This window comes from Branchiostoma lanceolatum, chromosome 1, assembly GCF_035083965.1.
Source record: "Branchiostoma lanceolatum isolate klBraLanc5 chromosome 1, klBraLanc5.hap2, whole genome shotgun sequence".
Lineage (NCBI taxonomy): Eukaryota > Metazoa > Chordata > Leptocardii > Amphioxiformes > Branchiostomatidae > Branchiostoma > Branchiostoma lanceolatum.
Genome location: NC_089722.1, coordinates 34,483,635 through 34,511,307, shown reverse-complemented (window position 1 = coordinate 34,511,307; position 27,673 = coordinate 34,483,635). Strand labels below are relative to the sequence as shown.

General features: G+C 38.5%; 1 protein-coding gene across 2 annotated transcripts; it reads left to right on the top strand.

The window, feature by feature from the left end:
• Nucleotides 1–12: 12 nt before the first annotated feature.
• Nucleotides 13–27,259, top strand: LOC136420969 (E3 ubiquitin-protein ligase HACE1-like). 2 transcript variants are annotated; one of them, XM_066408114.1, is made up of 27 exons: nucleotides 13–75; nucleotides 1,119–1,293; nucleotides 2,253–2,342; nucleotides 2,975–3,079; nucleotides 4,199–4,274; nucleotides 5,467–5,577; nucleotides 6,594–6,647; nucleotides 7,351–7,433; nucleotides 7,951–8,047; nucleotides 8,635–8,736; nucleotides 9,395–9,501; nucleotides 10,222–10,372; nucleotides 12,394–12,570; nucleotides 14,367–14,842; nucleotides 15,201–15,269; nucleotides 16,286–16,373; nucleotides 16,581–16,692; nucleotides 18,093–18,190; nucleotides 18,868–18,955; nucleotides 19,865–20,014; nucleotides 20,838–20,899; nucleotides 21,377–21,511; nucleotides 22,305–22,436; nucleotides 23,510–23,608; nucleotides 24,997–25,067; nucleotides 25,584–25,697; nucleotides 26,515–27,259. In XM_066408114.1, exons 2-27 carry the CDS (start codon nucleotides 1,154–1,156, stop codon nucleotides 26,615–26,617), a joined length of 3,090 nt encoding a protein of 1,029 aa, XP_066264211.1. In that variant the 5' UTR covers nucleotides 13–75; nucleotides 1,119–1,153; the 3' UTR covers nucleotides 26,618–27,259. The 2 variants fall into 2 exon arrangements, with proteins under 2 accessions (XP_066264211.1, XP_066264219.1); XM_066408122.1 differs by lacking the exon at nucleotides 13–75 and adding an exon at nucleotides 450–468.
• The last annotated feature ends 414 nt before the right edge of the window (nucleotides 27,260–27,673 follow it).

The window sequence follows — 27,673 nt, the reverse complement described above, 5'->3', positions numbered from 1 at the left end:
TAAAAGTGCAAGGGTCATGCTCAGGTCAAAGTTGATGACCTGACAGCTCCACACCTAGCCAGAATGACGTCTGTGGTGAGAAACGTTTCCTTAACTCTGACGTAAATTATGCCAATGTGTCCAGCCAATTCATATTAGCATCGTTTATATAACGTTATATTTCATAAATCTTGATGTTTTAATTTTCTTTAACGTTATTTTACGACCTAAAGGATCAATTCCGTTGGCGCTCGCATGCACCCTGATCGATGCTGGGAAAAATAAATAAGTTAAGTTATGTTTCCCTCTCTCGAAATCTATCTGACCGCGATATGAATATAATCTTCCTTCAAATATGTAAATTCTGTTCGTAATGTCAGTTTAATCAAGGAGATTTCAATTTACCAACCAAATTTTTTTTGGTCTCGATCTAGATCTAAAGTTACAGATAACAGAAGAGGATTGTGCTGTACAAATGTATTGGACATTGTGAGGGTTTGCATGCTTATTTCCATACGGCATAGGCAGGCCTTTTTGATTTCCGCATAGTTTGTAGTGGAGCTAATATTTTTTCACGTAATTCGTAGTGAGGAGGCGAATATTTCGTGTAAAGCGAAGCCAGTGCATAGTAAAGCATAAATCAAGCCTAACATTTATTAATGATTTCCTGTAAATTGTAGCTTGCCTCCCAGTTATTAGTCATAGCCTCCCAGTATTTCGTTAGCCGTTATTAATGCATTCTATAGTTATCGACAGTCTTCGTTTCTTACTTTAGCTTAAAATCCTCTCAAAAACACAGGAAATGTCATTTCAGAGGGTTAAAATTATTCTCAAATTTGTTGCCACTTCTCTTTATATTTTAAGTTACATGTCATAGTGACTCATGTTGTAGGCATGCTGTATTATGTATCTTCTAGATAAAAACTAGTGGCAAATGGAACTACTTAAAGGAATGCCAGAAGGGATTTTCAGAAACTGCTGTCATTGCTTATAATACTAGATATGAATGATTAGTAATGATAAGAATTTCAGAAACATATTTGACTGTATTGCCCATTCAGAGATTTGTAATATTGCATGCTGACAAGTGCATTTTATACAGTATTCAATATGACACGTGTGTTTGTTTGGACCTGCAGGTAGAGTGAAGAACCTACAGTACCAGTAGGTTTCGATGAAGAGCATGGAGAGTGCGATGGAGAGACTCCACCGGCTGACACGGTCCTTACGCAGCGCGCGTGCGGTGGAGCTGCCCGCCGACCCAGAGACGGCAGCGTACCTTCTCATGCCAATGATTATTGCAAACCAACATAGGTACGGGGTGGTCAATACCACGCGGTAGTATTGTACATAGTCTGTGGTTGTGCTTGTACATATAGTCAAGGGCAGCCCTGGCTGTGGTGCTGAACAGCCAATCCAAACAAATATTTTAAATCAATAAATCTGTATGTTGAAGAGTGACACCTGTAACTAGTTTACCTCCTTTGTTACATGCTAATCAGGGCTGGTCTCTTGTTTGTTTGTTTGTTTGTTTATGCCATATACCCAGGAAACTGCCTTGAGGCATAACAGTCCATGGCAGTTTGCACAGTCATTAAACTTTAAAGTGCAAGAAAGACCAAACTGATTGATCTCCAAGCAGATCTCCAAGAGGACAAAATTGTATCAGCCAGAAGATGATCAACTGACATAATTCATGCAAATGAGGTCCTTATTTTCGTAATAAATGGGAAACAGTTAATGATATGCCACTTAAAAGGCTAGCATCAGTTGGCAAAGGTATGGGGTCATGGAACTCTATTACTCTAGTTAAATTGATTAATTTTTATCATTACATGTATTAATTTTTCGATTAAAAGTGCTCTCCAAGCATTTATTGTCTAGGTTTTAATCTTACATGTTAGTAAAGGCTTTCACTTTTTATTGAGGCAGAAAAACAAATATTTTGCTGCACATCAGAATGAAACATGCATTGTTAGTTATATTCCCACTGGCAGATGGTTATCAAATTGTGAAGGCGAAAGATGAAAAATTCAAGACTATTGTCTCAGCCAGGATACAGGATCCTTTTTTTAGTGTTTTAACAGTTGCCATTTCTTTCTGAGTGTACATGTTCTGTTGCCTTGATTTACATGTAGCCTGATTGCCTGGCCTGTCTTAAGCTTTAGTCCGCTCTCTCGGTTGCCTCTGGTGATTGAGAGAGCGGAGTAAAGCTAAAAGTCTGGCACTCAAGTTTGCTTTTAGTTTAAGGATGTTGTTGTTATTTGACACAGGTCTGTTGCAGATCTCATCAGTAATTCCAGTTTTGATGTGAACTATGCGTTTGGACGGGCCCAGAGGAACCTGCTCCATATTGCTGCCAAGTATGTTTAATACTATACTTCCTGTTAGTCATGTACAATGTCATGTACGAGGGGTGATCAATATTAGTTTGCGGACTCACCTAGGAATAAGCTGCACAAGCTGCAATAAGGTGCACAACTCAAATTTAGGGTCATACCATTTTCTAATCGGTCCAAAAACTAGTCCACTGAAACACCCACTCCTAGTTAAATGAGTGAGTCTTCTGGTGCATTTGTCATTTGCAACAACATTTACCTCCATTAGATTATAACATGTGGCCAGTTTACAGCGATAGCCAACCATGGTCTTTCAAGGAGCATGCACGGTTTGAACCCTTTCGGCAGGATAAATCAAATTATTGTGAACATGAATCTGGTCCATTTCGGTTTTGTAATCTGTTTTATTCTGAACCACCTCCCGAGGTAGAATAAAACGGGAATTGTCATCATTAACGCAAAAGTGGGATGGAAGCGGTTTACCATCATGGTTATGATGTCGTACCTCTTGGTATTTCAATTGCAGTCTTTCTTCATTTACTGGCTCTAAAATCATGATTGTTGCAGTCACCTTGACAACCTGACAGTCCTGACTTGCAAGCACTTTTAGTTTAGTACAGAATGATTGACATGCAGTTTGCATCTTCACCTTATAGCTGCGGGTCATTTGAATGCATGGTACTTCTACTGAAGAAGGGCGCTGATGTCAACTACCAGGACATGTCAGGATGTACCGCTCTGCACCTGGCTGCCAGGAATGGGTGAGTCTCTTCATATAGAATAGGTAATGAGGGTCCCATAACTTTGACAGTACCATAACTTCAAACAGGTTTTACTTTACATTATGCAGAAGAGAGCCATGTTTGTTTTTAATCCACTGTGAATAAAATTGTTAAGAAGCAAAGTTCATGTATACAGCTGTTGTCTTAATGAAACACAGATTTGTATATAGTTAACCCGTTTTTTTGCCACCGAGAAAATTTGGTAATAAACATGGCTATGTTCAACACAAGGTCATTGTGTTTTGGCAACTCTTACATAAAACATATCATCATGCAAACTTACTTGTTTTACACATCAGCCATAAACCTATACAAACCACAAAAAAACATAGGTCTTTCTTACTCCAAATTAACCACGGCTTCAAATGGCCTCCTCCAAAGTTCTTTGTACACCTGTCGACCAATATCAAGCCCAAAACCACGCTAAGGACCCTATTGATACAATGTGCAATGTACATCTCAAAAACAAACTTGAAGACTCAGCAAAAACAGACTAGGGGAGACAGGGAGAACATTTTCTGTACACTAGAAGAACATGCCTATGGCGGGCTGCATCAGTGTCGGAGGGTACACGAGATAGAGAGTGCAAAAAAAGAAAGCTGAGAGGGAAGAAATATTCCAACAAATTAGCAGTGACAGACCACATCAGTTACTCTGCATGTGTAAGACTGAGATGGGGCCAAGGTTAAAAACCAAAGACAACGGCTTGGAAGGTCAAATATCCTTGCAGAGACTACTGATTTGAAGGCAATCGTCATATTACTTACACGTGACAACATCAGATTTTAGATTTGAATATGCATAATTTTATATATTACACATCATGTAGATGGGAAATATCTGTTAATTTAAAAATCTATTCACTATTTTGTTTTGAGGATGAAATAAATTTGCAATCCACAGCCTTTGTATGCACCTTTTCTTAAACATTTTTTCTCATAATACAGTTAAAATGTAGGGTTGATAATAATTTTCTTAGTTGGCATTATCATACAGTTGTTGGTTTCTAGCTAAAATTTACATTTTTGTACCTAAATAAAATGGAGATTTAATACAAAATATAATTAGGTTATGTTTTCCCAATGTTTTATTTTTCAGTCAGAAGAAATGTCTTGCCAAGCTGCTAGAATACAATGCAGATGTCAACATACGCAACAATGAAGGCCTAACTACAGTAAGTCTTGGTTCAATGTTACTTGCCCCACTGTGTCTAACTACTGTAAGCTTGGCACAAAAAGTTTGGAAACTTGATTTAGTTGATCATATCTCAGTGAATGCTTAAAATTACACATCATTTGAAAGCTTATTTAGTACCCTTTACATTGATATCCGGGTTGGGATGATCATACTTTCATGGATTGAGCATTAGGGCTACATGTACATGTACTTAATAATAATGAATGAATGAATGAATGGAGACCTTTATTGCACATTTCTGCCACACTTGGCTAAGTACAGGTCACAACAAAACAAAACAACAAGTACAGTTAACGGATACAAAAAGAATATAAATTCTACTTCTCCTTGCTTTTCGGTTATAGATAAGTAGATATAAAAGAACAGACATGTTTTTCAATGGGAGGTTTGTCTAGTGACTGTCGCATTAGGAATATGAATTTTTGTACATTGCTTAAATGTGTGAAGTGGGGAAATAAGTTTTCTACAAGCTTATACAGTTCATTTCTTTCTTTGGTATATAATCCACATTCTACCACAAAATGACTTCGTTTTCTATTCTATTCAAATTACAATGTTTACATAATCGTTGTTCTAGAGGAGTGTAATATGTGAGCAGGTTGTCAGAAAAAAGTGCCAAAATTTCCCTTGATCACATGTTCATCGTTTTGCAATGACTAGCATAATATTTCATATGTCAGTGAAAAACTTGAATATGTTTTAAAAAAATGATACAATCTTCCTCTTAATCTTATTACACTGCTACTGTATTGCTAGCTAGAGGGGAATTCTTGCACACTTGTCTTGTGACTCACTTGCATAGTCAGCTCAGATGTTGGACTTATGAATTAAGGATCATGACAAATGTGGTATCATTGTGGATAATAAACAGGCTGTCCAAGGACACATAATTAATTCTTAAGTTGATAAAGTAACAACAGAGAAATGATTGATCAATTTTAGGTTTCTGAACTTTTTGTGGTCTGAGCTTAGTTGATGTTCAGCTGGACACATTCTAACAATAGCAGAACATTGATTCATCCACCCCTGTGTCAAGGCCATTTGCAGCTGCAGTACAAATACTGGATACTACAACTACTACTACAGTTAACTATAACTACTACATGTACTACTACAGAAAATTACTACTACTATTATGTCTTGTGTGAAAGCTATTATTTGTGTTGTAGATCCACTGGTTGGCAGTGAATGGTCGGACCGAGCTGCTGCATGATCTACTGCAGCATGTAGAGAATGTGGACGTTGACGTGGGAGACAGAAAACAAAATGTTGATGTAGAGGTAAGTGTACTAAAGTGGGTATCTAAACGGACTGCGCAAAATTGTAGCAAATTTTGCAAATTGTGTAAGGCATTTTGCAAAATCTTTTAGAATTTGCAATAGGCAACATGACGCAAATGGGGCAAATAGCACAATCACTGAAAATCTCTTTTTGATGAATTCTAATTTGGGGTTTCAAGTCAATGGCATTCACTGTGATTTCCAATGATTTATCTTGTAACCAAAATGACAATGTGACATTCAGGCCCGGGCTTTTTTTTTAGAGACTAGAGGTCTCATATTTTACCCATGTGTCACTCGTCAGTGTGACTGCAAGGGAAAGTTGGTGAAAATTTGCAAGGTTGCCGCAATAATATGATGCAAGTACACTGTAGGCCCAGTCCAGTGAGATACCGACTTAAGCAATAGAGGTCTGTAGATCAACTCAGTCTATGTGTAGAACTTAATAATTATGTTAATTTCAACCATATGATTTATTTTCAGTTCCCAATGGTTATATACTAATTAATTACATGTAGTCAGTCAGTATTCCTACCCACAGAAATTACCCAAATCCTTCACTTTTGACCTCTCATTCACAGGTTGGCTAAGTTCAACTCTTGCAATTTTTCAACAGTTAGAAGACCTTTAGTATACAGTCTAGATCTGCCTTGCCATTTCTAAGGCTAAAATGACAGAGTTGAATCCATTTAATTCATGATCAAAATGGCAGGAGAAAGAGGAGGAGAAGAAGAAGCAAAAAAAAAAAGATTTACCTTTCTCCTATAACAGTAGTCTGTATAACGCAAACTCTCCCCTCTCCGAGGGTTGGGAGGCGGTTACAGGGCGGCGAGGGGTCACAGGAGGCTTGATTGAATTCAGGTCCTATATGTGTATATGGTATAGAGAGTTAGAATTTAAATAACATAGAAAAAATGTATTCCTCTCCCTCAATTTGTACAAAGAGTATGAATTATATATATCATGTTTCATAAACGGCAGGTAGTTAATTTAACAAATATGCTTTTCACATTCAGGATGCACAAGGCCAGACTGCACTACACGTGGCATGCCAAAATGGACATAAGTCAGTAAGTTACAATGATCCTACTTTTGACACATTTAAACATTTTATACACAACAAAAGAGTTTGCTACTCTGGAGAACTTTCTCTTCATCAACTCGGTAAAGTCAGATCTTGTCTTGGAGTTCTCTTGTCACATGACTTGATGTTGATCATCACGTGACAAGAGACAGTCATACATGTATATAGGTTTAAGGTACTGCATTGTCTGTGGCTCTGGTCGCCTCCCGAACACCCCTTGCAAGCCTGTCTGAATCCTGATCCAGCACTTTTACACTGTCACAGTCTCTCTTGTGTCTCCTTGCATGGCGACGTTTTCCACCACGTGGGTTGATGCACAATGCATATAGAGCTTGAAAGTTTGCAGGGTCAATATGACACATGTACATGAACATTTAATCATATAGCCCTGGCATGATTCAGAATATCTCATTACACCATTGTGAATCAGTGAAAACATACAAAATATCATATGCATCATTCTTGGTGCTTCACATACATAATATAGAGTATACAATGTCATGTTCAACACTCTGTGAACCAATTTGTAAATGGGTAGAGGAGCATTTTGCACAGTTATGCTGTATACATCCCTTGATCTGATTGTTTTTGATTTGATGGTCACTGCCTGAGCATAGCTATTAGTATTAGACCTTGAAGTTAACCTGCTGTAGTCATCTCAGAATGGACTAACTCTCTCATCCTTACAGACAGTCCTGTGTCTGTTGGACAACGGTGCAGACATCAACAGACCCAATGTGACAGGAGCCACACCCCTGTCATTTGCATGCAGGTGAGGAACAACAGTGCACAATAGCTGTATCAGTCTAGAAACATGCTTAGTAAGTACAGTAAGTACAGTGTCTATAACTATACAAGGTGGAGGTAATTGGTACTCTTATAATTAATAGGGAGGCCTCTGTATGTGATAGAAAAGTTTAGGTTAAGGGCCTGACGTTTTAGATATTGTGTAGTCGTGATCTGTGGTGATTTGTGTTTTCCTTCATTTATAGCTTGTTCTTGAGAACTAGACCAAGTATAGTCAAATGCAGTCTGTTTATTACAAGGTTTTCATCATTCTCAACAGACTGATTCCACAGCCCTGCCTACCTCAGTCTAAACTTAGAGATGCAAAACAAAATTTGAGGGACATGTAGCCCTCCTCTATTGGTTGTTTCCCGATGTTCACAATTTCACACAATAATATCCAGCAATCTATTGAATAGGATAGTCTGAATACTGATGTGATTGAGACTTTGAAGCTTGTTCCTGTAAGTTGTACACTGATTGTCTCTCTGATCCCCATGCAGTCATGGCCAGCGGGACACAGCACAGATTTTGCTGTCCAGAGGAGCCAAGTACCTGGGGGACAGCAACGGATGTGCACCACTAGAACTGGCAGTCCAGGTCCAGTCAATTACATTCGAACTGTGTCCTCAACCTCAATCACATTCAGATCTGCATGATGCAAAAAGTATTTGTTTCTAAGATTGGTTTATTGGTTTATTTCGATACCCTTTAGTCGAATTACGACTAATCTTCCAGGGTTCAACACAAAAAGTATACAAACACAGACATGTATTTGATTAAACAGCCAACATGTCTGTATTTCACTTGTCCAACCCTTCGTTATCACCAAGAACAGTAGGGGCATCTTTGTTGGATAGCACAGCTGCAGACTTTCAGCCACCTGTACAGACACAGACCTTCAAGAAGCCAACGAAACTGCACTGGACTGGGTGGAGAGAGACAGCGACAAGCTATGATGATGATTTGATGTTGGATAGCTGAAAAAAAACACATATGCAGCTGGATGTGCAAAAGTAGATGTGACAGGTTGTTCAGTGTAATTATATGTACTGCCATCCATGGTATGCTGCATGCCTTCGAAGCTGGTGTGTTACGCCAAAGGGCAGTTATGCAGGCTCTATAGATACAGAATGATACAGAAACTTGTAAAGTTTGTGTCCAATGCTGTTGTTGATTTCTTGCAGGGTGGCTACAGTGAAACATGTGAAGTGTTATTGCAGCACATCCCAAGGCTGTTTGAACCACTCATGCAGATGACACTCATCACCAACATTAAGGAAGCCATGGTATGTGTACTTTGTGCATTTTAAGCTGAAATTACATTGAATACTTGACAAGAACTGTTCTCTCTGACACAGATATTAAAAGCTACATCATCGATTTGGTGTTAGAAGGATGACAGCTGAGACACATCAATATTACTGGTTTCGACCGTTTTGTTCAAAGTTCAAATATCAGAATGACAACAGAGTGGTACAAATGTAGGTGTACTGCACTTGCTTTTATACCCTCTACACTAGTTAGGGCAGGGGTCGATCCTTAGAAATAACCAATCATCTTACAGGATATATATAGTTTTGCACTGATTAGATTGGCCAATCAGAGCTCAGATTGTGCTGTTCTAAGGTGATGACTTAGCAAAAATGCTGTTTAGTACGGGTCAGGGTGCTCTGAGTGTGATCCTTTGTTCTCCTAACCAGTCAGGTTTTCCACGCCAATGGTGATTGTTGTTACGGGTATAACATCATCGATTAGGCAGTTAGAAATAGATATTTGGATGAGGTACTGCTACCTATGAACACATATATAAAATATGTAAGTCAGTTAAGACTAACAGAGTTACAGTAACATAATGAACATGTGCATGTAGGTAATAGAAATCCATTGAAGTAAAGGGACTAGTGGACAATATTGTAATTTCTTCTTCTTTTCTTGCATCCACAGTTATTCAAAGTGCTGGCTTTTATCTGCCAGAGCTCTGTGTCCCAACATCACATGATCCTGGTCAGTGTGGCAGAGCTGGCATCAGCTGCAGGTCACAGACTACTCAGGTCAGCTGCTCTCCTGCTGTCATCTGCTTAAACCTACTGTCACCAGCTGTACCTACTGTCACCTACTGTCACCTTGCATTCATTGCATGTTACTCAAGCCTGTTTTTATGATAGGAAGATCTGAAAACCTACGAGGAATGGCAAAACAATTGACTCATTTAGTTCAATCCCGAAAAATTCTACATAACATATGCACATAACAAACAAACAAACAAACAAACAAACAAACAAACAAACAAGCAAACTCCACTTGAAATTGCCTACCAGTTTTGCAGTCAGGCTTTAGCAACAACAAAGATCCACATGTTGGCATAACATTTAACAACTAAACTAGATTTGGGTGGCCATGCGCATGAAGCAAATAACAGCCAGCTAAACAGACATTGGGAGTGATCACAGTTAACGTAATTTGTTAGCATGCCAAGCAAAGGTAAGATCACTTGGCATGCATACACATTACTAGTCATACCAAACCTAAAATATACTGCAACAGTACTAGTTAGTGGTACATGTTTGTGTGTTGTACAATGAAGTCAGTTGTTTACAAATTTCATTTTTGCAACATGACTTGCACGTGACTTGCATAGAGATAGTCTGTCATGACCCCATCCTAAGTCAAGTCTGAAGACTAATTAAATTACAGTATGAGCAAGTTCTTAATTTGATAAAAAGTTTTATTGCAGAGAATTTTTACATCCTATTTTCATTCCTTAATTACAGCGTGTCCAGTAACTACGAAGACCAAGTGGTAAGTTTTCTCCGCTGTGTGAAAATGCTGTGTCGCCTGTACCGACTGGCCCCGTGTGAACACAGTGTGAAGGACAGCTACACAGCATCCAGGAACACTGTTCCCATGGCAACTGTCTTTCGGGTGAGCTACTGTTGACATATCTTTAAGATTTCGTGCCAAGTAGGGGTAAAGGGGCTAGTTGACTTCGCCGAGAAGTCTATGTTTTGATGCTTGTCTGTGTGTCTGTTAGTGAACAGAATAAGTCGAGAACGCCTGGATGGATTGTTGTCGTATTTGGTGTGTTGATGTGTATGTGGGAAATCTCAAGATGATTAGATTTTGGGCGAAGTACTTTGCATAATTAACGAGAAAAGTGTAAAAATGTGTTATATTGTATATACTACTAGCTCAGGGTACCAGCTGGAACGTGTTACTCGTGTAGGGGAAGTGTTCCTGGTGTAGTAAGGAGATATTCCCATTGGGCCAGGGGGTTTTACCGTGTCGCCTAAAACGTGTTGGCTGGCACAAATTGGCTTCTCACTGACTTTTAGATCTTGATCTTGTGAAATTGCACTGTTCCTCAAGGCACTGTGCAAGTAGTTACCTTCGCCAAGAAGGTTATGCATAGGGTAGCGTTTGTATGTATAAGAAGACCAGCATAACTCAAGAATGCCTGGATGGGTTGTCTTGATATTTGGTATGTTGGTAGGTCTTGGTGAGACCTGAAAATGATTAGATTTTGGGGCCCCTAGCGGCTTGTTATAGTACTGCAGCGGAAATTCCTGTTTTGATATCTCATGTTTTGGATATGCTATGGAACCGACTTTTGAGTGGTAGATACTGTAGCTCTTTGGAAAGAGAGTAAAAGGTATCGGTTTGGACACCCTAGCGGCATTTTCTGGGACTGCAGGAGCAGGTTTTGCTTCAGACTGTGAAAGGGAATAACTCAAGAAGGGCTTGATGGATGGTCATGCTTTTTGCTTAGTGGATAGCTTGAGTGATGATTTACATGATTTAATACTTATTATGCAAATCAGTATCTAATTTGCATAACTAATGATGAAAATTGATACATCCTCCAAATTCCATGATAGGACTCTCAAACATGTGACATGACCGAGGAAGAGAGAAATAGTAATAAATATCAACTATGCAAATGAAGACCTCTTTTGCATAATTAATGAGAAATACTATTACTCTATAACTTACGTGGTGCTTTGTTTGATTGGATGATAATGATGCAAATCAGATTCTAATTTGCATAATTAATGAGGAAATTTTAAAACCCGCTGTGTTCCATGATATGACTATTCAAATATGCGAATTTGTAACTGAGGAATAAAGGAATGTTGATAGATAGAAAATATGCAAATGTAGACTTATTTGTATAATTAATGTCAAACTACTATAATTCCGTACTAGTTAATGACGGCAATTTCATACTTGTGGCATTTGGAAGTAGTGTGAATGTGAACACCATTGAATCAAATTATGCTAATAAGGAGCTTATTTGCATAATTGATGATAAATGTTAGCATAACCTTCTTTGTTTAGCTCATAGTCCTACTTTGGACAACTTGTGTTATTTGGGTGAAGACGACCAACTGGTATGATTCATAATTGATGAGAAACACTCCCAATACGTCAGTCATAAAGGTTATTAAAGATCATTTGGCGAAGGTATGAGGTCGTAGAACTCTTGTTTTGGAATGGGTCATCTTATGAATTACAGTTTATCAGATTGTCTGTTAGATAGTGTTACAGCCTGTCAGTCTATGCAAACTAAGGCAGATTCAGTGCAAACAAAAGAACAGTAGAAACATGTTCAGAAGAAAATGATGGGAATTTTGTATTCGTTACATAAGTTCCTTTGGTTGAGTTAAGCATCACCACAGTGTGACATAAATCATGCAAGCATTTAATAAATAGCATGTTTTAAATCAGGGTCCAGAAAATACTGCAGATCTCTGGAGTACCAAAATCTTGAAATTTGTTTGACAGGTCACACAATCTTAACCAGTTCATTTATAAATTCTTGAGTTACATGTATGCTGTTCAAACTCAACACTGCATATTGCACCAGAACTCTAACCTTCTTTGCAAATCTGTCCGAAACAGTCTGAAACATGAAACATTGTTGAGAACCTGTTCTTCCAATACAGCCACTGGAACTGCTCTGGAAATCATTGGAGGAATGGCTGCTCCTGATTGGTTCAGAGCTGAACAGGGCTAAGGCAGCCCCCTGCATGGGTAGTAAAGGTGTGGGTGACGAGGACAACCTGCAGGACACTGATGAGATAGCTACAGCACTGATCGCTGACAGACTGTCTCTTCACGAGGTCAGAGAGTGATGCCATCAATGATATTCGTCATTAATTTCTATATATCATATCAATAATTTGGAAGGACAAATATTGTAGATCAATACAATGTATGCATGATATAAAGGATACTATTACTATCAGCTAAAGTTCCCAATGTACAAAATGTAGTCTACAGGTTCCCATACACTGGATGTATATGTCACAGTAGAGATGGCGATTCAGGACAATCGGCGATTGTCCTAGGACAGACTGCGATCGCGATCTGTCCTAGGACAAACGGCGATTCTACTTGGACAAATTCTGCGATCGCGATTTGTCCTAGGACAATCGCCGATTCTACTAGTAGAGATTGCGATCGCAATCTGGCCTAGGACAAATGGCGATTCTACTTGGACAAATTTTGATTAGATGGAAATGCTTTGGAAAAAAGAATGAACCATTGCATTACATTTCAATCATGTTTTGCTACCTACATTTCACAATTATTAACTATTTTAGGTGAATTAGTTCATATTCTATGATGGATAAATTTCATGTGTGTTTTCTGATAAAGTAATAAAATAAAGTTGAGTGACAAAATTTTAATAATTTGTGAAAGATATCAGTTGGATGAAGGTGATCCAACAATGTTTCAGTATGCAAATTTTGAGGTGTCAAGATAATACTCACAGTTTCACACCTATTGAATTCACAACCTTAGGAAAACAATTATAACAATTGTAAAGTGATAAAATAGGTGTCAAAATATCAATCTCAGTTTCAAGATACTACAGTTTCACACCTATATCATTTCACAGTCAGACCAAGGAGGTTAGAATAGGATTTAACCTCCTTGGTCAGACATATACTGAATGATTTCACAACTTTGGCAGAACAATAAAAATTAGAGGGTGATCAAACATTTTTGCTATATATTGCTGTCTCTTTTATCTTAGCATCAATTGAGTTTTGATCAGAGTTTGTTAATACTAAATAAAATCAAGGTTTATAAAAAAATATTGCTGTTTCCTTAATATCTTAGCATCATTAAGTTTGGATCGCCGTTTGTCCTAGGACAGATTGCGATCGCAATCTCTACAAGTAGAATCGGTGATTGTCCTAGGACAGATAGCGATCGCAGTCTGTCCTAGGACAAAGGGCGATCGAGATCTGTCCTAGGACAATCGCCGATTGTCCTGAATCGCCATCTCTACTGTGACATATATATTACATATTACACAATGTACTTAGTCTACTATTAGGTGGATTAGTCAGAACACAACTGTTTTCAATTTACTGAATCTGATGTTAAAAATTTTCAGTGTAGTAATACATTATTTTCCATGCAGGGAGAAAATAAAAGGTCATGACTACTTCTCCTGCTGACAACTTAAAAGCATGATCAGGATTATTTGGCCCTTAATCAACTCGGCCCAGTCAACTTAGACCAGCATCCCCATCAACGCATTAAACCAGGGTTAGGGTTTAAAGGTTAGGATTAGGTTGTAGGGCCAAGACTTAGTTGACCTGGGTATTAGGCTGATTTGTTCTGATTAGACATGCATTTGGGTCGAGTTGGTTGGAAGAAAGCTACTAAGTGGTTCGTTCAAACTTGTCCTTCAATCTAGCAACAGTCCTGTACCATATACCAAATATGGTATCTAATTTTGTTCTTATTTAGATTAATGATCCGTCTGAAGCTTTCTTAAATATGCTTGTCCACTCATTGACTTAACTCATCACAAACTAATAGAACCAGACATGACCTTGACAGTGATAATGAATGTCTATAATGTACAATGTACATGTATGTCCCTATACTTGTTTCTTAGGACGACCTGCCAGCGGAGATGACCTTGAGCTCATCTCTACAGAGTCTGACCTTGGGGGGGTCAGGAGAGCTGAAGGATCACATCGTGGAGGAGGAAGACGAACCCGAGGCTGCGGCACCGCTCCAGGACTGTGAGGTGGAGACACCGACGGAACAGTCTGCCAATAAGCAGGGAGTCAAGATAGCAGGCCCTGATCACGATGTGAGAACTGATAGCCAACAGTCTGATTCTGCACAACAAGGTGGTGTCGTGTTCAACACAAGTTCACATGACACTCAAGGTCACCATTCCACAGTGAGAGGTCACAGAAGGTCGCGGTCGAGAACCTACAGCAGCTCCAGCAGCAGAGGCGCCAGCCCCCCAGGATCAGCCTCTCGGTCCCACAGTGCTCAGGACGTGGTAGCAGCATGTGCAGACAGGGTCTGTGCTGTAATACAGGCCTTCTACAACTGCTGCTCATGTCATACACCTCAGGGGTAAGCTGTCCTCCAAGTTGTATGATTTTGTGTGTTCACTTTGTGTTTGTGGCAGATAGGGCACTGACTTTCCTTGCTGTTTCTGTAGCAGGGTGTATTTTTTTACAGGGAGGGGTTGCTAGCCCTTCTCCTAAAATTAATGTCCCTAATGCACCTCCTCAAACAGGGGATCATATTTACATCCCTTCCAAAAGATGAGTTTCTAGATGCTCTTCCTAGGCTGCTTTTGAGCCACAGGGACATCCCTTGTGTGATTGGTACATAATTATTATCTGTCTGAGTGTGAAAGCTTTATTTTTCATTTCATCAATGGGTCAAATGTATGTCACTTCACATGATATTCCTGTTTTATTTCTAGCATGACTTCTCCCCGGTTCATTGAGTTTGTGGTCAGGCATGATGCCGTGCTGAAATTCTTGGTAACAAGGTAGGTGCAATTAACCCAGCATGCACTGTTGAAAACAAGTATGACTGGCCAGGTGTCATCAAAAGTCACATTCATGTGTATCCCCAACAGTGGCAATAGATTAGAGGAAGGCTGACAAGCATTCACAAGTATTAAAAGTTGTTTCATGTCTACTGTGAATTCTATCTTGTGTGCACTAATTTGTATGGCTTTTTACAGGTAAAGTCGTAAAATGCTTTATTTTGTATAATATATGCGTAGCGTATGTGAAGGAAATACTTAAAACTGGGGGCCTGAGGCCTGGGCCAATTACATCTTTGGCCCTGGTGGGGTGTGTTGCTTGATAGGCTGCCGAGTCAGTAAATTCGGGACCGGCACCTGTCACCCTGCTTGAAAATGAATTGACAGTGATCTCAAACCTGTTTAGCTCATTAAACTCAATTAACAGTTAAACTTAAATCTTCCACTGGTCGTAACAGATGTCATATACAGTATATACAGGTTCACACTACCAGAAAAATTCCCCTAGTTCTTTTCCAAAAGCACAATGAACAGACCACAGCTTTGCGTTCCGTTATAAGTACTGCAACCATTTCCAGTAGCGTGCATGTTGGGTAATAAGCGACTTCTTGGTCCAGAGGCGGGGTCACTAACTACTGAACGGAGCATGCTACTGTGACTCTTCTAAGGTCGGACATGATGAACTGCCCTCAGCTGAAGGTTATAGTGTCTTTCCTAATGTCATGATTATAAAAAGAGATGGTTGTACTTAGGTTTGTTGGGCAGTCTATCTCCTGTAGAAGTAGTTTGAAAAGCCCATATCTTAATGTAAACATCTGCTTGGAGCTTACCTGTGAGCCACAATTTTTTATATCTTTTATCCAAACAGTTCATTCAGACATGTACAATTGTAGGATATGCTGTGTTGTCAGGTACATGTATATCCTCAAAAGGTCAGCAAGCATTATATTAGTAAGTCTCTCTACATTCAAAATTTGGTATAACTCGCAGTGCTTTACATTGTTCTTATTCCACAGGAATCCCAAGATCATCTTTGACCACTTCCACTTCCTACTGGAATGTCCAGAGCTCATGTCCAGATTCATGCACATCATTAAGGCACAGGTGAGGACATGTACAACAAAATCGAAAGTCAGACACAATTCATGCAAACACTTCATTTGTCTGTTGCAGAACTGATTTAATAAACATTGTAACAAAATTTATCCATTTATTTTTGTCATTGTATTCAAACTCATTTTCTCATGATTTTTGCAGATACATTTGCATATGTGGCAACAAAGATGATTTCCTGTTTTCTATGTTTCTTAGGACTTCACTGCCCGTCGAGAGTGGTTTTACGAGAACCTTCACCCTCAGACAGGTGACAGAGACCTGGTGCACAGGCCTCCAAGTGAAGATGATGTGCTGCTTATAAACAGAGGTTGGTATTGATGTTATTAGTAAAGAACTATGATCAATATGAAGGGATGAACTGTTCTGTAACTCAAAAATTAGACTCACCGGAATTTTCAACAGATTCACTCTGAGTCTTCTTCAGAGGTCTATGAATGGATTAAGCGCCTTTTGTACCAAATGGAAACTCCATCTTGATTTAAAGAACACATTTTTAAAGTTATCTTCAACAAATCTGGCCAGTCCCTCCCAAAACATGCATTCTCATCCAGACAAGACACATTGGACATATTAGTTCCTGCTGCTACCCTGGCCTGATTTTTACATTCTCGGGCAGCTTCTCCCTGGACGAAAAAAAAACTTTCACTCAAAGCACGTAAAGCTATGTACTATCTGAAACCCCTCATTTGTTCATCATTCTGTTTCTCCAAAGTGTTTATTAAGAATATTTGATTACTGTGTTAAGCAAATTTTATTTGCCAAATTGTAGTAAATTCAGCATCTAGCACAGAGCCGGGTAGATTTCCTCTAGACTCAGATATATCAGTAACTGAAAGTGTGGTTCATTACTGGCTACACTTGTTACAGATGGATCATGATAGACAAAGCTGGTGTGTTACTCCGAATGGCGGTTATACCGGCTATACAGATACAGATACAGAATATACAGACACCTGTTACAAGTCCATGCCCTCTTGTTTGGAAATAACTCTATTTCAAGTAGTCATATAGAAGAACTCTGTTACAACGTGTAAAATAAATAGTGGATACTCCTATCTAGATCTGTTGTTTTCTTGCAATTCATCCAGCGACACCGAGTCAGTATGTACTATGATGAGGTCCAGAATTAAAAATATGTATATTCAAACTTTCTGTCATAATTTGAGTATTGATACTGCAAGCTAAGGTTTATACTATGCTATGTAATACTATATACTATGGAAAATATTTAGAACTAGATAATTTGCTCTGCAGTTAGCAAAATTAGATTTAGTGCCCTCCCCTGAAATATAGAAAGGGCGGTACAAAAACTTACCTGTGTGAGAAATTACAAATTGCCACTTCTACGATCATGAAAGAAAAGAGCTGTTTAAAGAAGTCACCAATTTCCATCCTAATTTCTCCGCGTTTACATACAATCTCCTCTCAACATAACAAAACCCACACATTACATTACTGTCTCGGAAAAAGAAGTCGAACCCAATAAATTAGAATTTTGTGTTAGTAGTTTGAGTAGTCACATGCTATACTGTTCATCATTGTCTGTCCATCCTTTTCATGTTACATCTACTTGCAATTAGCCTACGCACAAGAAATTGCAATAAATAGCATGCTTCCTCCCCTCCTATGATTGGAGGGGGAATGTTTATTTCATTGATTTGCCCATCTGGTATTATTCTAGTACTGATTTCTCTCTACCCCACGCAGAACAAGTGTTTGACAGCAGCTGCAAGATTGTCACTAAGTTGAACAGTGAAAAACTCAAGGAGAACATTGCTGTCAAGTTCAGTGGGGAGGAGGGAATGGTATGTGAAATTACACAACAATGTACAGTACTTTTCTTGACTAATGTGCTATTTGGTGGTCAGACACAAGTTGTCAGTTCATTGTGTGATGTTACAATGATTTTTTGTCTACATGGTATCATAGATACATGACTTGTACATGTATGTGTATCAATTTTAGTAACTTTATAATATTATCAATTGTCGTCAATTCTTATGCAAACAATTGAACAAATGTAATGAACCCACTGTGAGATGAATTCTATAAACGTTGATAAGGTCACACACCAGGGGGACCAAAATTGACCTTGACCTTTGTCCTTCCAACATGAACCAACATACTAAGTATTACAATCCATCCAGAGGTTCTTAAGTTATGGTGAACACAGACACACAGACAGACACACGGGCACACCAAAAACAATACCTTCATGTTTCATGGAGGTAATTAATGCACCACTATTTTGACAAGTTAACAAATATGTAGCAGTTCATATTTTGTAAATAACCCATCCTTGATGAAGATGTCTTCTTCTCTCCCCTTTCTGTTTGAAATATTGAAATCTGAAATACTGATATGTTTATAGGGCCTGTGATCTCAATAATGTTGGGACTTTCCCTCTTTGAATTCCTATATGAAATTGACTTCTTTCTGTACAGTCTGAGTTACATAATCTTTATATTACTGTGTGTGACAGGGCCAGGGTGTGGTGAGAGAGTGGTTCGACATCCTGTCCAAGGAGATTCTTAATCCAGATTACGCACTCTTCACAATGTCTGCTGATGGTAGGTGAAAAATGGCAAATCATTTGTTGTTGAAAGAGTACTGGTAAAAAAAACTCCACGCCAACACCCCCATCCCCTAGAATTAGGTTTATTGAAACAGTTCTCATCATGTTACCTGGCCTAATATATATATTGTTAATTATATAACATCCGTTAACATTACAGTAACTGCTTGCTTTAAGGTTGTTCTTTGGGAAGAAATCGCTGTTCTACATGTTCATGTATTGAACAGGAATACTGTACAGTGTTCTGTTGTTTGTAATTACCTTCGCCGAGAAGGTTATGCAGAGGGTAGCGTTTGTATGTATGTGTGTATGTGTGTAATGTACAGCATAACTCGAGAAGGCTTGGATGGATTGTCTTGATATTTGGTAGGTGGGTAGGTCTTGATGAGACTTGGAAATGATTTGGGTCCCCTAGCGGCTTGTTACGGTACTGCAGCGGAACTTCCTGTTTTGATGTCTCGTGTTCTGGACATGCTATGGAACTGATTTTTGAGTGGTAGATAGCTCTTTGGACAGAGAGTATTACTAAGTGGTATGGGTTTGGCCCCCCTAGCGGCTTTTTTGGAACTGCAGGAGCAGGTTTTGCATCTGACTTTGAAAGGGAATAACTCAAGAAGGGCTTGATGGATGGCAATGATTTTTGGTAAGTAGATAGCTTGAATGATGATGAACATGATTAGATACTTTTTATGCAAATCAGTATCTAATTTGCATAATTAATGAGGAAAGTTTATACATCTGCCAAATTCCATGATAGGACTCTGAAACATGTGACATATGTAAGTGAGGAAGAGAGAAATATTAATTGACATCAACTATGCAAATGAAGACCTCATTTGCATAATTAATGAGAAAATACTATAACTCAAGATGGCCTTGTTAACTCTGTGTAACACTGTTGCAGGCAGCACCTTCCAACCCAACAGTAACTCAGCTGTCAACCCTGACCATCTGAACTACTTCAGGTTTGCTGGAGGCATCATGGGCCTGGCTCTGTACCACAGGCAGCTTCTCAATGTGTACTTCACTCGGTCCTTCTACAAACATATCCTGGGTAGGTGTCTTCTTGTATCACTACTTTGGGGTCTTTCTTTCAGGGTCTTTTCCCCTCCCAGTAGAAGAAGGTAGCACTGTAAGAACATCACTATCTGACTTGAGTGCCCGAGTGTATACAAAAACAAAAGTCTTGTCATATTATTAGATAAGAACTACATGTATGTATAAAGACAGAGACAAGAGAAACAAATGACATCGATGGCAAACCATTAATCAGTGGTGGTGAAATTAGCTTAGGTGTGGAAGTCATAAATTAGTCATTCATTTACACCGGACATGGATCAATATCTGTACAAAGCTTACTTAGTGACAAAACTGTCAAAGTTTGTGCATCCCACATAATGGCACGCAGTAGATAGGTTTTGTTGCACAAATTGTACATGTAGATCGATGTTGACCTGAGTGTCTATCAAAATGAGTGTTGTTTTTCAAAATCAATGTCATCATGATGTACATATTGTTCTCTGTTGAGATGCCTGCTATGGGGGCTATAAACGTTACATGACGATTGACAATAAAAAAACGTTGGACATATTCAAAAGTCTTTTCAGCTGTATTTTCTGTTCCATGGCGCATGGCAATGGCAGACCCTTAACTCTATTGTAAGAGGATCTATGATGTGTATATGTGACCATTGCTTAATATGTTTAAACTATTACGACTGTTGCTTGTCAAACCTGTGATGTATGGCGCTATTGTCGTAGAGAAAAATCCCACCCACCAATACTAACACATTATAAACTACTATGCAATGTGCTCTAGGTAAATTGTGCAATCCATGTGACCAGCTGAGGGCTTTAGTGTTGGATTATGTTCTACAGGTATCCCAGTGAACTATCATGATGTCGCCTCTATTGACCCAGAGTATGCAAAGAATTTGCAGGTTTGTGTGGCAACCCACTTCAGTCCAATTGTTAATGTAATGCCAAGGTATGGATGGGTTTTTGTTGTTGCTAGAGCCTGACCACAGAACTGCTACATGTAGGTGGTTACGTTTGATGTTCGTTTGTTGGATATGTCCATAATGTAACATTTTTCAGGATTGAATTGCAGGAATCTATGGGTGGATATCTTATGATATTTGGAGGGAAGGTAAAGGGTTAGGGAAAATGAAGGTCAAGTTTGATAATGGGCCTCCTAGTGGCTTTCTACAGTACTGCAGCGGAACTTCCTGTTTTGATATCTTGTGTTCTGGATATGCTATGGTCATGATTTTTGAGTGGTAGATTGGTAGCGGTAAAGTGGTAGTTGGATCTGCCACACAAGATTAGTTTTGCTGAGACAAGCTTCTTCAGTACATAGTTGGACTGAGTACATGCAGTACAGAGAGTTGATATGCTGTATTAAATGTTTGTTGTAGTGGATCCTGGACCATGACATCAGTGACCTTGGGCTGGAGTTGACGTTCTCCGTGGAAACAGACGTGTTTGGAGCTATGGAGGAAGTGGAGCTGAAACCTGATGGTAAAAACATACAGGTTACAGAGGCAAACAAGGTCAGTGCAAATCAAATTTACATATTAAATGAGGAAATTTCATAAATCCTATGCATTCTATGATTGTATTATTCAATCATGTGGCATTTGTAACTGAGGAAGAGAAGAATTTTGATAGATAAAAAATATCTAAAATCTAAATAAATGAAGACCTAATTTGCATGATTAATGACGAACTAAATGATAATTCCGTATTAGTAAATGACGTCAATTTCATACTTGTGGCATTTGGAAGTTATGTAAAGGGGAACATTGTTGAATATGAATAATGCTAATGAGAACCTCATTTGCATAAATGAGGATAGAATGCTAGAATAGCCTTCTTTGTTAAAATGAGACCGAGGCACATACTTTGGATATCTTCTGTTATTTGGATGGAGAAGATGATCAACTGATATGATCTATGCGAAAGAGGACATTACATGTATTTGCATTATATACAAAAAATCTAGTCATGATAAATCAGTCATAAACGTTAAAATCATTTGGCGAAGGTATGAGGTTGTGGAACTATAGTTGGATATGAGTTGGAGTTTGACCCCAAGACCAGTGGTATGCATGTGGATGAACATGGTACCTCAGGTGTATATCAATTGGAACACCAATTTTTCCACTAGTGGGAACTTTAATTTGTGATCACTTGCTTACTTTATGATGGTGTGTGATGTATTAGATTGACATTAATATATATTTGATTTATATGTAGATTAACACTGTGATACTACTTAAAGTACAATCATAATATTTATCGCAAACTGTACTTTGTGTCTGTTAATTACCATTCCATTTTCAGGCTGAGTATGTTCAACTGGTGACAGAGCTGCGTATGACCAGGGCCATCCAACCTCAGATCAATGCATTCCTGCAGGGATTCCATGCTTTCATTCCCTGTTCTCTGGTGCAGCTCTTTGATGAGTATGAATTGGCAAGTAGATCTAATGTATTATTGAGGGTCATTGAAAAATCTAGTGTGATGTTAGAAATTTGGTACTTTTATCTGCCATACACAATGTGGCACAAGGGCCAAAATGCAAATCAAAAGTGATAAATGTAAGGACTTGAAATCTCTTCATGTATGAACATATTAGGGATACATCGTCCTTCAAAGGGAAGTTAAAGCCATCTGTTGTTGGGGAGAGCATGTTTACCATCTATCACATGACAGTTATATTAAGTGCAGGTTTCAGGGATATATAAATGGTTTATTCAGGAATCAACATACAGAAATCAAAACAGCATTGCAGCCGATGTTACCTTCTTTCAGGCTGAATTACGCAGTCTTAAAAGTAAAAGTACAAAAAGATCGCACTCAAACAATCGGAAAATATATACAAAAGACAAAATGTACAACCAGTAGCATACATAACAGATCTTTGCCACATTAATTTAAAGCATTTCTCCATTGGACAAAGCACTAGCTAATTCTCACTCCCTGTCAGCCCTTGGATAAGTTACTGCCCAGTGTCAATCAGACCTATTTCCTAATTGCAACCTTTTACAAATTTGTATGTGTACCATACATAAAACTTTGTTGTTTGTTTACATTACCGGTAAACCACCCTATGTTGTGACACAGCTAGTTTTGTACACTATAAGTATTGCATGAGACTTAAAACTTTGGTTACCATGCATAAATGTACATTTGTACATGTTTAAGTCAAGTAGAAGAGGGATGGGTAAGATACATGTATGTCTTAGTAACACTCCACAGTTACCATCATGTTTGACTGTACAATATTTAGCTTAAGCATTTTTATATCATAAGGTAAGGGCAAAAAATGTACATTTTGGACAAAAATAGATAAATCTTGGAAAACCTGCCTAATGATCATGACAATTATATTTACAAATATTCCTGACTGTTCTCAACAAGTCATCTGAAGATGATATTATACATGCACAGATGATAGACATCATATTTTTTTCAGTCCTGAAAATCCATGTTTAGGTCAATGTTTTCATAACCTCTCAATGTTTTATTGTTATGGATCCGTTCAGGAGCTGATGCTGTCTGGTCTGCCTGAAGTAGATGTGGAAGACTTTGAAAAGAATACAGATTACAACAGTGGTTACACAGCTGACTGCCCTGTCATTAAGGTAGGCTGTTTTCTAGTGAGAGCTTCATGTATGAAGACTTGATACCAGTATTAAGTCTGTGAACCATGAAATCTTGGAACAGAAACAGCAGGGAAATGTGTACAAGAAGGGGACCTTACCTTACACGATTGTATGTTGTGTCTGCTTGGACATCTGTATTATTGACAACACATGACTAAAGTGTGATGTAGAATTTCCTTGTCTGCTATACTCAATCTTTTATATAGTGTAAATCATCAATAACATATAGAGACAAACAGATGATGATGATCTCATCAGTTACAATGTACAATGTAAAATCCCTCACCCTGATTATTTCCATATTCTGACATGTTTTGAAGAAATATTTTTAAGCAAACAGTGAGTCCAAAGCGTTATATACATGTAGGTCTTGAATATTATTCTGGATTGTACCTGTAACATAGATAATCTGTGGTATTGCTACAAATTTAGTACAGTACTATATATCATACGCTGATGAAAGTTAGACATCCAGGTAATAAGATACGCCCAAAAAAAATACTCAAGCAACTGGATAAAATTTTGAAACAGTCAGACATTTCAGACAGCATCCGCTATCTTTCGTCAGTGACTAACGATAGGACTGGTAAACCAGGTTTTATACCAAAACTCTGAATAGATATGTTAATGAGGTTAAGATAGGGAGTTAGAGAAGCAATATATGAGAGGATGTACAATCCCGCCCTCAACAGGAAAGGGGGTCTACGTGTTGAAATTTCAGGCAGTAAGCTAATTAAACTATTAGCATAAAACCTTGTCTTGAATTCATCTTCTTTTGAAGACTATGTCAAGACATCCTAAATTGTCTTAACCTCATTAACATAACTATTCAGAGTTTTGGTATAAAACCTGGTTTCCCAGTCCTATCGTTAGTCACTGACGAAAGATAGCGGATGCTGTCTGAAACGTCTGACTGTTTCAAAATTTTATCCAGTTGCTTGAGTAACTATTTCTGGAGTACTATATATAGTCTAGTAAGTAGTAGAAAAACTGTGACTTCAACTGTTGGCACCAAATCATGAGCATGTCTGGCTTTATGTACCATGAATAGTACATAAAATAGACAATGTTGACATGGTGGTTTCTTTATTTTTTTAAATCAGAAAATAAATGAAGTAAGCAAATCTGCTCAGAGTTGTGATGGATTTAAGACGTCTCTAAATGTTTTCCATCTCCCTGTGAGACTAAGGTTAGTGGGATCTACACCAGTAGACCCAATGGGTCTTTTCTGTAGACCCAGGAAAGAAAGATGAGTTTAATAGTACAGTAACAGTTACTGTTCTTAAAGACTTGTATCTATGACAATTCATTAAAAAAGAATCATTCCAAGTGACGATTGATTACATGTCTTTCTTTTCCTGTTACAGTGGTTCTGGGAGACCGTGAGGGATTTTCCCCAACAAGAAAGAGTGTTGCTGCTGCAGTTTGTAACAGGAAGGTAGGAGGAGTTGCTTATGCCACACAACAGCTAGCACATAGCACTTGCTGTGTTTGCTCATTCATTCGGACCCTTGTACATCAGCCCCTTGCAGTGCCTAGTGGCGCATACTGCACCAAGTTTGTGCAGTAGCAGGGTATATTTTTACAAGGAGGGGTTGCTAGCCCCTCCCCTTTGACGTGCTCCAGGCACCTCCTTTAACACGGGACCCCCCATTTTACGTCCCTTCTAAAAGATGGGTGCACTGCCCCAACCAAGATGCTCTTCTCAGGACCCTAAGACCCTTAAGCCCAGGTTACACATAGCCGAACATGGCCTCCTGACCTTCCCCGACAATAGCTCGGAGTGATTCGGGAGCTAGGTCGGCTGTTGTTTGACTTTCATAGTCCAGGTTTAGGAATATAACCAAAGACTCGAAGGTGTACTATGTCAGTGCTTAACCTTCTCAGCTTCTCCTTACAATAGTTCCAATGGCACATGGTAACAGAACCTCAGTATTTCTGTACTCTCCTACAGCTCCAGGGTTCCCCATGGTGGGTTTGCCTATCTTCCAGGAGGAAGTGGGATGCAGAAGATCACCATTTCTCCTGTCACGTACACCCCAAACCTACTGCCTACTGCCAGCACATGGTGAGTATGTCTCACTTCATACATTGTTGTACAAGCTGTAACCCACATATACATGTATACTACATGGTATACCCATCACATGTACATACCCACTACATGGTATGGTGAACACACCTGTGCTGCCACCTGCATTTACACTACATGTACATGTAGAACACAATCCTTTTTGTCATGTCACATACTTTGTACACCCATGTGCACTAAAGCTACATAGTGAACATGGTGCAAACATCTGTCCAGACTGTCCTGTTATATACATGTACATGTACCCTGTGAATGGTCATTGTGTTTTGTACTCTTTGAGGTACCAAAAAAACAGGTCACAGGTGAGACCAAAGATTTATTCACCTGGCTAATTGTTATAATGAAACTGAAACACTGTCTGAACCATGATACATGATCTAGCTTAGCCTGTAAGCCTCAGATATCTACCAAAATGTACATACTAGAGTTTCACAAGCTCATACCTTTCCCAAATGATGTTTATCATCTTCTCTGTCCATACAACACAAGATATCCAAAGCATAGATGTCTTATCTTGATATTTTTAATAGCAAAGAAGGCCACTGTACCATTTTTTGCATTTTCCTTCCCACATAGCAAATATCATGTATGGATCCTTACAAAACTTTTCTTGACTAGTACTAGTTATGCTGTCCACAAACAAGCAAACAAACAAACAAACAAACACACACACACACACACACACACACACACAAACAAACAAACAAACAAACAAACAGTAGCAGGCAGCACCCTGATGGAGGTAATTGCTGTGATTCCTGGTAAAAGCAAATTCCTGTTGCCTTCATTACAGCATCAATCTGCTAAAGCTGCCTGAGTACAGGTCCAGGGAAGAACTGCGGGAAAGGCTGAAAATCGCTCTCCAGCATGGCAGTCTGGGATATGGCATGGCATGATGGATGTATGACAAGGAGAGAAGTTGTTGGAAGTTTCCAGTCAGTAGTGAAACATTCGTTTATTACGTGGTGTAAAGTGAATGGATCATGTCTTTAACTTGTAAGTCTGTAAATTTAACTGATAATTGTGAAGAATACAGGAACATTAGATAAAATTAATATTGTTGCAGTAGGGAAAAGGATTGGCTGGTAGCATGTCACACATATTGATATGATTGTAATAGTGTAATGTCCAAAGATGTAAGTCTCACATTTATGTGGGAATTCTATCATGTTCTATCATCATGTAACAGTGTTATATGTCACAGTAGAGATTGGAATCCAGTAGAGTCTGAAACTCTACTAGTAGAGATTGCAATTCGATTTGACTCTACTTTATTCCAATCTCTACCGTGACATATATACATGAATTTGAGTGTGGGCATCAATAATTCTTTGTCAATGATGCAATTCAGGCAATATTGATTTTATTAATATACCTGTCAGAAAATGAAATCTGAATCTGCCTACAACTTGGCATATGAAATCATCATTTATATAAATTTTGTTTTAAAAAGCTTATACAACATTTTGAAAATGATAATGTACTCGGCATTCATATTGTAAGCAAATTGTGGATCCGAAATAAAGTCAAAGTCATAATGTTGTGTGTTGATGAGTTGTGTTGATGTTTGGGGCAATGAGCATACACCGTACAGAAATTTGTTACCCCCAGTTTTTTAAACATGGAAGACCATGTTCCCTGTTCCTATACTGCCAGTCAGGCTTACAGAGAGCTTAGTGGCTGTTTATCCTGCACAAAAGAAAAAAAGAACAAAACTATCAGCACAATATTCATTTTTGGGAATAAGGTGCACTGGTGCACCTAACTGGACTGAAAGAATTTTGGGTGCACAACATAAAATGATTTAAAAGTAGAATGTCGGCAAAACATATTTACAACCTAAGTAACACTATACTGCCTCTCTTAAGAACTTACATGTCAGTCTGAAATCAAAGTACAACAAAAATTACATTGCTTTTTCTGACAGTTAAATTTCAAGAATAGTCTGTAAG